Source organism: Ornithorhynchus anatinus, chromosome X5 (assembly GCF_004115215.2).
Source record: "Ornithorhynchus anatinus isolate Pmale09 chromosome X5, mOrnAna1.pri.v4, whole genome shotgun sequence".
Taxonomy (NCBI): Eukaryota; Metazoa; Chordata; class Mammalia; order Monotremata; family Ornithorhynchidae; genus Ornithorhynchus; species Ornithorhynchus anatinus.
In genome coordinates, this window is record NC_041753.1 from 13,197,773 (window position 1) to 13,210,839 (window position 13,067).

Sequence of the window (13,067 nt, forward strand, 5' to 3'; positions counted from 1 at the left end):
CCGCCCTCTGACGGGCCCACGGTCTAACCGGGGGAGACGGACAGACGAGGACGACGGCGATAGATAGGGTCGAGGGGAAGAACGTCTCATTAAAACAATAGCGGATAAACAGAATCGGGGCGATGTACATCTTCGTTCGACAGAATAAATAGGGCGATGACGACAATGTCGGTATTCGTTGAGCGCTTACTATGTGCCGAGCACCGTCCTAAGCGCCGGGGTAGACGCAGGGTTGTCCCAGGTGGGGCTCACGGTCCCCATCCCCATTTCACAGATGAGGGAACCGAGGCACCGCGAAGTGAAGTGACCTGCCCGAAGTCACACAGCTGACGAGGGGCCGAGCCGGGATTCGAACCCACGACCTCTGACTTCAAAGCCCGGGCCCTTTCCGCCGAGCCGCGCTGCACTCGCTCTAACGGAGAGCACAATCCGAGCGCTTAGTCCGGCGCCCCGCGCAGAGTGAGCGCTCAAGAAATACCACTCGACCGTGGGATTCCTTAAGCGCTCACTTCGCGCCGGAGGCGGGTACAACCGATCCAGTTCCTCTTCCGCGTGGAGTTCACAGCGGTGCGCCTCTCCCCCCCCCCCCCCCCGTTTCACAGATGAGGAAACTGAGGCACGAAGGAGTGACGCGCCCGGCTGAGTGGCGGAGCTAGGATTAGAACCCAAGTCCCCTGACTCCCAGGTCCGTGCTGTTCGTTACCACGGCTACCCATCGGCGGTATCTATTGAGCGCTTACTGTGGGCAGAGCACTGTACTGAGCGCTCGGGAGAGCACGACAGAGTCGGTAGACGCGTTCCCTTTTTTTTTTTAAATCGTATTTATTGAGCGCTTACTGGGTGCCGAGCGCTGGGCTTGGTGGCTGAGTTCCGGCCTATCCGTTCAGTCGGTCGTATTTACTGAGCGCTTACTACGTGGCGAGCCCTGTACTAAATGCTTGGGCGAGTACAAAGCAACAAACGGTCTTCATCCCCGTTTGCCAGATGAGGGAACCTGAGGCCCAGAGGAGTGAAATGACCGGCCCAGGGTCACCCAGCTGGCAAGCGGCGGGGCCGGGACTCGAACCCGTGACCAGCTCCTCTTACCTTCCTTCCCCTACTCCTCCTCCCCCTCACTAAGCCCCCCCCCCCCCCCCCGCCGGCTCCCCAAATCCCGGGAGGAGGCGACTGGAGACGGAGGAGCGGCGCGGCTTAGTAGGGGCCCCGGGAGTCAGGAGGTCATGACTGGCCCAAAGTCACCCAGCCGCGTCAAGGGGCGGAGCCGGGATTCGAACCCACGACCCACGCCCGCCACGCCGCTTCTCCGAACGAAGGGACGAAAACGAACGAACGCGACGGTCTGGGAATGGCCCTTCTGGGAGTCCGTAGCTCGCTAACGGCCGGGGGGCGCCGAAGCGGAAGGGGCGGAGCCGAGCGGGGGAGCGGCTCTTCGGAGCGGGGGGGGGTCGGTCATGTTCCGCCTCGAGGGCCTCGGGCCCAAGCTGGACCCTGAGGAGATGAAGCGGAAGATGCGCGAGGACGTGCTGGCCTCCGTCCGCAACTTCCTTCTCTACGTAGCCTTACTGCGCGTCAGTAAGTGAGCGGGGACGGGTCCCGCGCCGGGAGGTCCGTCGGGCCTAGGGGGACCCGGAGGTCGTGGGTTCCAATCCTCCCGCGTGACCTTAGGCAAGTCACCTCTCCGGGCCTCAGTGCCCTCATCCGTTAAACCCGGGAGCCCCAGCGCTTAGAACGGTGCTCCGCGCATCGGAAGCGCTTAACAGATACCGTCGTCATTATTATCGTCACTCCGAGGTCGATAGAAGTCCCCGGACTCAGAAGGTTCTGATCCCCGCTTCGCCCCCCGTCTGCTGTGCGACCTCGGCCAGGTCACCTCGCCTCTCTGGGTCTCCGTTCCCTCATCGGGCAAACGGGGATGAGGACTGGGAGCCTTACGTAGGACAAGGACTGGATCCAACCTGGTGTTCGTGTGTCTCCTCCAGCGCCCGGAGCAGTGCCCGGCACGTAGTGAGCGCTTAACAGATATCACCGTGATTAAGTTAATGAGCCCCGTCTTAATCCCCATCTGACAGATGAGGGAACCGAGGCGCAGAGAACCAAAGCGCTTGGGAGAACTCAGTACGAGTTGGCGGTGATAACGATAGCGGTAAAGTGGGTGTCGGTTAAGCGCTCGCTAGGTGCAGAGCACTGTGCTAAGCGCTGGGGGAGATACGGGATAATCGGGTTGTCCCACGTGAGGCTCACGGTCTTAATCCCCATTTGACAGATGAGGTCACCGGGGAAACCAGAGAGGTGAAGCGGCTTGCCCACGGTCACACAGCCGAGAAGTGGCGGAGCCGGGATTCGAACCCGTGACCCCTGACTCTCAAGCCCGGGCTCTTCCCGCCGAGCCCCGCCGCCCCTTCACGTGTGGTAGACACGTTCCCTGCCCGTGACGAGCTCGTGGTCTAGAGGGGAGGCAGACGTTAGTATAAGTATATAGCTTTTAATGTCTATTGGGCACGTACCACGCGCAGCACTCTGTACTGAGCGCTCGGGAGAGTACAGGACAACGTAATTTGCGGGCACGCGCCCTGCCCGGAACGAGCTCACGGTCTGTAAGCGGTATCGACCCTTACTGGGGGGCTTACTGGACGTGCAGGCGCTTGGCGGACAGACGTCGCACACCTTCCTACCCAGTGGGGGAAAGGCAGGCAGCCGTAGGGATGCGATGCTCCCCGCCAGTGTTTCTCCCCTCCCCAGTCCATCCCGGGAGCGTCCTCAGAGTTGGAAGTTGTGAGAAAGCGCGACGTCCGATCCTCAAAAATAGGGGATTTCACTCCATAACGGGGGGACTCGAGAGGAGCGATTTTGAAAACATTTGCAAGAGTGCTCAGATACCGGATAAATGTCAGGCGTTGGTCTCTTTCAGCTCCCTACATCTTAAAGAAGCTGGACAGCATATGAGGATGCCGGAGGAAGGCCGCGCTGCCATCGAAAATCACGGCGCGAAGAATCCCATCACAGTTCTTAACTCGCGTATGACAACGAGTAGGACCGCGGAGACACGAGAAACCTGTCGAACGGCTATCCCTCAATGCTTGCTTAAAAGATTGGCTTCCCGAAAAGCGAAAATAGCTGTCGAGAGGAAACTTAAAATTACGTATTGCTTCTCTTTGTGTGTGTCATAGAGTCTCCCTTCCCGCTGGTACACCTGTGATCGTCTATCGGACGTGGTCGGAAACCGGTTTTGAGTGTAACGGTATTGCTTTTCGTTTGTAAAGCTACCTCTGAAGTGGAACTGCTTAAATGCAGTCTCCTTGAATCTCCTGCTTCTCCAGAATGCGTACTGTGACGAGACTGTTGAGTTTTAGCATTTGTTTTATCGGGCCTCCTTGCGGTGGACATTACACTGTCGAGACGAATGTAGTTCTGTGAGTCTTTTTAATAAATTTCTCTTGCCTCCGACTTTTGAGTCGCCAGGGAGGCGGCGTGGTAGTTTTGCATTTTATATTTGGGTACCTGTTCGGATATGCGGTTTTCTCATAAAAATGAAAGGGGTTTGCTTTCCCCCCCCCCCCGCCCAGCGATGATTACCGTATTTTTTCCCCTCGAATCCCATTTTGCGACTATTGGAACCGTATAAATCAAACTGCGCCGGAAGACTTGCACTCCCTCGGGTGGATATTTTTTCTGCTAAGTGCTATACGTTTCAGGGGGCGGGTTTTTTTGGTATTTTTTTTTTTTTTAAATCGTAATAGTGTTTAACAGTAATGGCATTTGTTAAGCGCTTACTGTGTGCCGAGCACTGCTGGGGTAGATACAGGGTGATCGGGTTGTCCCACGTGGGGCTCGCGGTCGTCATCCCCATTTTACAGATGGGGGAACTGAGGCCCAGAGAAGGGAAGTGATTCGCCCAGAGTCACCCAGCTGACAAGCGGCTGAGCAGGGATTTGAACCCACGACCTCTGACTCCCCAGCCCGGGCTCTTGCCACTTCACGCAGAGCACTGCAGAACGATAACTTCAGGGTGAGGCACTAGGCATGTGAAAGGAACAGCGTTTCCGTATTGTACGATTTGTATTGCGATATATAATAGGATCTCGGGGAGGGGGAGGGGAAAAAGCAGCAACTGGTTCAGGAAACCACTTCTCCCAACTTTTCCCTCGCACCTAGTTAACGCATCTAATGGTGATCGTCCGGAGCGTTAGTGCCGTGGGGCATGACGGCCTTTTAAATTCAGTCTCGAGAGACGCGGGGGGTGGGCTTGCGACGCAAATCTGCACGATTACTCTCTGGCACGGTTGGGGGGTGGGGGACGGAGAATCAGTCGAAAAATGGGGCAACGGAAACCAAGCCAGGTGGCTCGTTTGCGCTGAAGGGAAAATCGGGCCAAGGTGATTCGGTCTCGGGTGTCCCCGTTGGCCGTTTTTCGGGATTCCTCCCGGACCTGCCCACTCTGCCGACGGCAGTTGAGAGAGTACAGGCCCGCGTTCCTTCTCCTCGGGGAGCGTACAGTCCGAAGGGGGAGGCAGAAATGATCACTCCGTGAAGGAGGATGGAACCAGAGGCAGACGACGCGTACCCAGGTGAAATTCGGTAAAGTAATTCGGTCGTATTTATTGGGCGCTTACCGGGCGCAGAGCACTGTACTGAGCCCTTGGGAGAGTACGACGTAACCAACACGCGTTCCCTGCCCACGACGAGGTTGCGGCGCGAGTCGCTCCGTCCGTAGAATGAGGATTAAGACCGTGAGCCCCGTGCAGGACAGGGACCGTGTCCAACCCGATTCGCTTCTATCTACCCCGGAGTTTAGCACGGTGTCGGGCAAACGCCGTTTAAAAAACAAATGAGTAGGGCTCTTGCCCGGAGGATTTGGGGTGGGAGGGAGTTTCCGGTCGGGGGAACGGAAACGGGAGAGTCGAGAAGGAGGAACAGAAGAGGAGCTGAGAAGTAGGGGGTAGAGCCGAGCAATCGACTGTATTTACTGAGTGCTTTCTTGCGCAGAGCGCTGGACTGAGCGTTTGGGAGAGTGCCAGAGTAAATAGCCATCCCTCCTTCAAGAGCTCACAATCTAGGCGGGAGATGAGACGTTAAAATCAACCACGTGTAAAGCCGTGTGCGTGAGTGCTGAGGGGGTGGGGGTAATGAGCCGCTCGGTCCTCACACGTCGGCCGATGCGTAAGAGGAAGCTCACGGGCACGGAACGAGTCCGTCGACTGTCAGGCTGGCACCTCGTGCCCTCCCGGATGCTTAGTACGGTGCTCCGCACACGGCGCTCAGTAGATTCATTCATTCGGTCGTATTTATTGAGCGCTTTCCGTGTGCAGAGCGCTCTACTAAGCACTCGGAAAGTACAGTTCGGCAATAGAGACGATCCCTGCCCACGCCGGCTTTACGGTCTAGAAGGTAAATCCGATCGACGGCTGAAAAGGGTTATTACTTGGATCGTTCTCAGTGACGGCTTATCCGATAGGCGAGTACAGAATCCCGTCTTCTACTATTTTGTCCAGCAAGTGATGAGGTAAACCTTGCCCCCCTCGTAATTATCGGTGTCCGAGCAACGTTCACTCGATTGGCAGGGGCCCAGAGAAGATACGCTGCTGTATTTTCGTGGGCAGAGCGCGTGAGAGAGTCCCCAAGACACCCTCGTGGCTGATGCTTCGCCACCAGCAGCACTGTCTTTGAGAAGCAGCGTGGCCTGGTGGATAGAGCGTGGGCCAGGGAGTCAGAAGGACCCGGATTCATTCAATAGTATTTATTGAGCGCTCACTGTGTGCGGAGCACTGTACTAAGCGCTTGGAATGTACAATTCGGCAACAGATAGAGACGATCCCTGCCCACGGACGGGCTTACAGTCTAATCGTGCAATGCTTCTCGGGCAGGACAGGCTGGCCAGCGTCATCAATCTGCCCTCTCCTGCCCTTTGGAGACAGACGGGGGGGTAGATTTGGAGTTCCTACCCCGCTCTGGACCCTGGTGGGAGCGAGCCCCACGTCCTGGGCCCTAGGGGGACTTGGAGGGTTCCCAGCAGCTGAGGCAGTGGTGTCAATCCCATGGGATCAGCTGACCCAGCTGCCTCGATGCTTTCTCTTCTGCCCCCGGTGAAATGGCGGGGCTTCGGACTCAACTTGGCCTGGCCTCGCCCACCAGAAGAAGCGTCGAGGCCTGGGAGCCAGAAGGACCTGGATTCTAGTGCTAATGGTCCCTTTTCCTTCCTCTCCCTCCCCCATCTTCTCTTCCCCTGTTTCCCATTCGAGTGTTAATTTATTTACCTGGTTTTGTTTTTATCATTTCTATCTAGCTCTTATGTATTGTATATTTAGCTCTTCTGGGTCAGCTCCCGGAGAGCCGGGGTGTTCCCCAGGGCCTGTCGCAGTACTCCCGCATATAGAAGGTGCCGTTACTGCGGAAGCTCCCCTCCTTTCCGCCTTGGGTTTGGGGGCTCCAGGCCCAGGAGAAAAGGCTTTTCTCTCCCCCCACTGTTGTATTGTGCTCTCCCAAGCACTCAGTACAGTGCTCTGCACACAGTAAGTGCTCAACAAATACCAGTGATTGACCAAGCCCTGCAGCCAACTAGAAAACTCTGAGTGGCCTGGTTTCCGCTCCACAGAGCCACACCCCCTCAAACCTCCAGCCCAAGTTTGATCTCCACATGGAAAATAAAAAAAATTGGCACGCCTGACCTACAGTCCACCTAGGGTCATCTATCTCCTCCACCAAGCAGCATGGGCTAGGGGATAGAGCCCAGGCCTGGGGATCAGAAGGACCTGGGTTCCGATTCCACCTCCACCACTGTGTGACCTGGGGCAAGGCCTCGATGATCTCATCTGTAAAGTGGGGATCAAGACTGTGAGCCCCATGTGGGACAAGGACTGTGTCCAACCTGATTAGCTCCTATCTCTCCCCCTCCAGGCTGTGAGTTACGGGCAGGGAATGTGTCTACCAACTGTTTCAAGTGCTTAGTGAAGTGCTCTGCACCTAAGTGCTCCAAAAATGACGGATTCTAATCCTGGCTCTGGCACCCGGCGGCTGTGTGACCCTGGGGAAGTCACTTAACTGCTCTGGACTGCCGGGACCTCATCTGTGAAACGGGGATCAAGACGGTGAGAGGCCTGTGTGAGACGGACTGGGTCCAACCCGATTATCTCGTATCCACCCCACGTAGTAAGCGTTTGACAAATACCGTAAACCCCCCCCCCCCCCCAAAACCAGGATAATTCTACTCATGTGGATAAAGGCTTATGAGAGGGGACTTGGTTCTTGAGCCTGAAAAGGCAATTACTAGCGAAGAAGCAGCAGGAGAGGTTACGATCCTAACCCTGGAAGATTTTTATATAAATGGGTAAGAAATTCCAACCGGTGAAGAAAAGAAGTAAATCTAGAGCTCGGAATGAGCAAGAAGCCATCAAAGGAGATGGAAGCGAAGCGCTTTCATTGGAAGGAACTCGGCCTGGGAGTAGGCACTGCTCTGCGCTTTACGTGAATTCTTTATACACAAATTCGCCGTTGTCTCTTCGTACTATCTAAAATGCACGGGAAGAATCTGCAGACAGACGAACGTATGTAAACACAGCAATATGGCTAATAAGGTGGACGGTAATCAAGAAAATCACCATAATGATCTTCTATAAGCAGCATGGCGTGGATAGAGCCCGGGCCTGGGAGTCAGAAGGTCATGGGTTCTAATCCCGGCTCTGCCGCTTGTCCTCTGCGTGACCTTGGGCAAGTCGCGTCTCTTGACCTCATCTGGAAAATGGGGATTAGGACTGTGAGCCCCACACGGGACAACCTGACTACCTTGTATCTACCCCAGTGCTTAGAACGGTGCTCGGCACATAACAGTCCACATTTTCCACATTCACGTTTCCTTGCTGACCTCCCCGCTTCCTGTCTCTCCCCACTCCAGTGCTTAGAACAGTGCTTGGCACATAGTAAGCGCTTAACAGATCCCATAACTATTACTATATATATATATATATATATATATATATATATATACACACCCACACCCTCACCTAAACATATACTCATCAGGGCGGATGTTTGGAGTATGGAACGGAAGCGGCAGTGGGAGGAGAAGGAAATAGGCAGAATAACGAGAATTTTGGTACCTGTTAAGCGCTTACTATGTGCCAAGCACTGTTCTAAGCCCTGGGGTAGATACAAGGTCATCAGGTTGTACTACGTGGGGCTCCCGGTCTTAATCCCCATTTTACAGCTGAGGTCAGTGAGGCACAGGGGAGCGAAGTGACTTACCCGAGGTCACACGGCAGACAGGCGGTGGAGCGGGGATCCGAACCCACGACCTCTGACTCCCAAGCCCGGGCTCTTTCCACTAGGCCATGCGGTGTGGCCACAGTTTTGGGTCGCCTGACAGAATGCCTGAAATCGATCAATCAACGAACGGTGTCTATCGAGCGCTTACTGCGGGCAGCGCGCTGTATTAAACGCTAGGGAACGTCTAGCTGGTAGACTTGAAAGACTTTCGTTGAGGTGGGCATCCAAGACCGGCTATGACTTCTTCACTTTTTCCTTATTGGGTCCAGCAGGGGTTAGGATAAACTAATTAACGAGAGGCCCGTACCGAGCCCTTCCATAAATAGAGCATTCCGAAGCCACGATCTTGTTTTCGAAGGGGAGAGGAGAAGAGAATCCTTTAAAAAATCGAGCCACTAGATGTCAGTAAAATGATAAAATATCTCCTTTTTTTAATTACAGAGAGGAAGAAGGAAAAAAGAGGAAAAAGGAGCACGAAGAGGCTCAAGTCTTACATGCATAAAAATGTGCCTGCTGTTTACGCCCTTTGTGATCGTTCTGCTTGAGAAAGCGGTCGCCTAACGCTCTCAAAATGGAAAGACTAGAAATACTCCATTTTGGAGAAAAACACTGGCTTGGAAGGAAAAAACACTTTTCTAAGTACAGCCGGGCCTCGACCCGATGACGTTCGAATCGTGACAAATAATGATAATAATGATAACGTCGGTATTTGTTAAGCGCTTGCTACGTGCAGAGCGCTGTTCTAAGCGCTGGGGTAGATACAGGGTCATCGGGCGGTCCCACGTGAGGCTCACAGTTAATCCCCATTTTACAGATGGGGTAACTGAGGCACAGAGAGGTTAAGTGACTTGCCCACAGCTGACAAGTAGCAGAGTCGGGATTCGAACCCATGACCCCCGGCTCCCAAGCCAAACGGCACGTCAAGAGATTAACACCCTGTTTGGACTTTTAAACGGTGGTTAGGTCTGGTGGGTATTAAGGGCTGACTGTGCGTCGAGCACTGTGCCGAGCACTTTCATAGCTGCAAATATGACAAATCAGACACAGTCCCCGGCCTACATGGGGTTCGCGGTCTAGATGACGTAGGCAGGTAGGGACAACGGTGCGCAACAACCGAAAGTCAGTCAGGCGATAGCATTTATGGAGCGCTTACTGTGTGCGGAGTTATGTGCTGAGCGCTTGGGAGAGTTCGGTAAACAGACACCGTCCCTGCCCAAGACGGCACTGTCGGGACAAGTGAAAGAATGGATCTTGGGGGTGAGAGTCCTCAAATTTGCCACCGCTCTTTAGACACTAGCTCCCTTCGGGATAATAACTCCGTTTTCCACGTTAGGAAGCGGCGTGGTCTGGTTCTGATCTCTCTCCCGTCTCCCATTTCGTCCTCCCTTCAAGACATCTCTACTTGGTCGTCCCGCCGTCACCTCAAGTTTCACCCGTCGACAACAGAACCCCTCATCTCCGCCCCCATCCCAACCCCGTCCCCCCCCCCCCCGACCTTCCCATCGCCGTCGACGGCGCCCTCGTCCTTCCTGGCTCCCGGGCCCCTAACCTTGGCGTTATCCTCGACTCCTCTCTCTTGTTCAACCCGCAGATTCAATCTATCACTAAATCCCGGCGGCGCCATCTTCGCGCCGCCGCCGAAATCCGTCCTCTCCTCTCCATCCGAACCGCTTCCACGTTAATCCGAGCACTGAGTCCGTCCCGCCTTGATGACCTTATCAGCCTCCTCGCTGACCTCCCTGCCTCCCGTCTCTCCCCACTCCACTCCACACTTCACTCTGCTGCCTGAATCGTTTTTCTACGTAAACGTTCCAGTCCACATCTCCCCCCCTCCTCAAGAACCTCCAGTGATTGCCCATCCACCTCCGCATCAGACAGAAATCCCTCACCGTTGGCTTCCTGCTCCCTTCTGCACCTCCCTCCCTTTACTCGCCCCCCCCCCCCTCCGGCCCCCCGGCACTTAGATAGGTATCCCTCATTTATTTATTTAGTCGGTCTCCCCCTCTAGACTCTTAAGCTTTCTCCGGGCAGGGAACCCGGCCGTTAAATTGTGTTGTTCTCTCCCAAGTGCTCAGTACAGTGCTCTGCACACAGTAAGTGCTCAATAAATACGCTCGATCACAGTATCCGTTAAGCGCTTACTATGTGCCGAGCACTGTTCTATAAACGCCGGGGGAGATAGAGGGTAAACGGGTTGTCCCACGTGGGGCTCACGGTCTTCATCCCCATTTTACGGATGAGGTCACCGAGGCACGGAGAAGTTAAGTGACTTGCCCAAAGTCACCCAGCCGACAGGCAGAGCCGGGATCAGAACCCATGACCTCTGACTCCCAAGCCCGGGCTCCTTCCACTGAGCCACCCTGCTCTGACTGACCTGAGTTTGAATCCCAGGTCTGCCCGTGCCAGCTGGGTGACCCCGGATAAGTCACGTACCTTCTTAGCACCTCAGTTTCCTCATCTGTAAAATGGGGGTTCAATATCTGTTTTCCCTCTTCCTCGGACCGTGAGCCCCACGCGGGCACAGGGACCTCGTCTGACCTGCTTACCTTCCACCTACCCCAGTGCTCGGCAGAGCGTTTGGCACTTAACAGGTATCGCAGTTATCGTGATCGGAAGGAAACCCCCACACTGGTGAGTTGATTCAACCAACCAGTCATATTTATTGAGCACTTCCTCTGCGCACAGCACTGAACTAAGCGCTTGGGAGAGTACACCACCACAGTATAGCAGACGTTTTCCCCGTCCACACTGGGTTTCCATAAATGATGAATCTTCCATCTGTGTTCGTATTTTGGGGGAGATGCTTCGCGAGGAACGATTATTTATTTACATATAAATAAAATACATATACGTTATAATTATTTACGATATTTACCGATTTACTAATATTCCCGAAAAAGTAACCGGTGCTTCTGGATTGTTGCGGCGAGCCCCTCCCTTCCGCCGCCACCCCCGGGGTGATCGGCTTGGTACCCTTGCCTAAGTGCAAAGTAGTGGCATTTACCGAACCCCCACCGAGGGCGAAGCACTGTCCTAAGCACTGGGGCAAATGCAACCAACTCACGGGACAAGTAACACGGCCTAGTGGGAAGAGCATGGGCCTGGGAGAGAGAGGACCTGGGTTCTAATCCCGACTGCGCCACTCGCCTGCTGCGTGGCCTTGGGCAAGTCACTTAACTCCCCCGTGCCTCGGTTACTTCTTCTGTAACATGATTAGGGCTGTGAGCCCTCTGTGAGACAGGGACTGTATCCACCTGGTAATCCCGTATCCGCCCCAGGACTTAGCATCTGGTGCCAGGCACATAATCAGTGGTTAACAAATACCATTTTTTTAAAAAGTCACTTACCTTCTTCTGAGCCTCAGTTTCCTAGTCTGTCAAATGGGGATTAAATCCAACTGCCTCCTAGCCCCGATGTGGGACAGGGACTGTCTGATCTGATTATCCTGTGCTTTTCACATAGTAAGCACTTGACAAATATTAGACCGTGAGCCCGTCGTCGGGCAGGGATTGTCCCTATCTGTCCGAATTGTCCATTCCAAGCCCTGAGTCCAGTGCTCTGCACATAGTAAGCGCTCAATAAATACTACTGAATGAACGATCTGATTATCCTGTGTTTTTCACATAGTAAGCACTTGACAAATATTAGACCGTGAGCCCGTCGTCGGGCAGGGATTGTCTCCATCTGTTGCCAAAATGTCCGTTCCAAGCGCTTAGTTCGGTGCTCTGCACAGAGTAAGCGCTCAATAAATACTACTGAATGAATGAGTCCTTACCATTTTAATGGGGAAGACAGACAGGAAAATCACTGCAAATGGTGAGATCGGAATACTTGCACGTACACTTGGGGGGGACACACAGAGATGCTGAGGATGGGTATGAAAAAGATACAAAAGTGCTACAGGGGGGCCGGTCGACACAAGGCGAAACCTCACACGGTGTGGTAGAGCAAGAGACGGTTCGGAAATAGCTGCTGTTGAAAGACGCCTTCCTGAGACGCGTCGGCCGGAAACGGCTGACCGGCTTAGAGCGGACACTTCGGAGAGACCGTGAAACCAAGAGGAAGGAGAGGAGACGGCACCGGGAACTCTGGATAGCAAATGGAACGGTACGGCTGAGGAAGATCTCGGGGCCTACAGTTTGGAAGGGATGGTCAGTCATGCCTTGGTCCCGGTGAAAGAGGCCGGGCTTGGGAGTCAGAGGGCCTGGGTTCGGATCCCGCCTCCGCCACTTGTCAGCTGTGTGACTCTGGGCGAGTCACTTCACTTCTCTGGGCCTCAGTGACCTCACCTGGAAAATGGGGATGAAGGCTGTGAGCCCCTTGAGGGACAACCTGATCACCCCAGGGCTTAGAACAGTGCTTTGCACATAGTAAGCGCTCAACAAATACCAACATTATTATTATTATTGTAATTATTGTTAAAATCTCACCATCAGCAGCACCCTCTTCAAACTTGGAGGACAGCTCGCTCTTTTCCTCTCTCCCACTGCCCGCCCCATTTCCTCTCCTCCGACTCTCTCCTTGCCCCCCCAGCAATCCGGCTTCCACCTCCTCCACGCCATGGGACCTTCTTGCCAAATCCAACCGACCTCCGCCCAATCCTTCCAGACCTCTCCGCTGCCTTCGACACCGTGACCGGCCCCCTCCGTCTGGAACGGCTATTGGGCGTTGGTAGGCACTCAAGAAATACCCGATCGACGGATCGACTTCTGTCTAATACGACGCACAGATTTGCTAAAGAAAGAACTATACTTCGGTCGGTTGGTCATGGCTCAAAATCTGAAAAAATGTTCTTTGGAAAGCGGCCACAG

General features: G+C 54.3%; 1 protein-coding gene across 1 annotated transcript; it reads left to right on the top strand.

Annotated features, from left to right (window-relative positions):
* The first annotated feature begins 1,406 nt into the window (after positions 1-1,406).
* TOMM5 (translocase of outer mitochondrial membrane 5) lies at positions 1,407-3,474 on the top strand. The gene is made up of 2 exons (XM_029054755.2): positions 1,407-1,572; positions 2,909-3,474. Exons 1-2 carry the CDS (start codon positions 1,452-1,454, stop codon positions 2,941-2,943), a joined length of 156 nt encoding a protein of 51 aa, XP_028910588.1. The 5' UTR covers positions 1,407-1,451; the 3' UTR covers positions 2,944-3,474.
* The last annotated feature ends 9,593 nt before the right edge of the window (positions 3,475-13,067 follow it).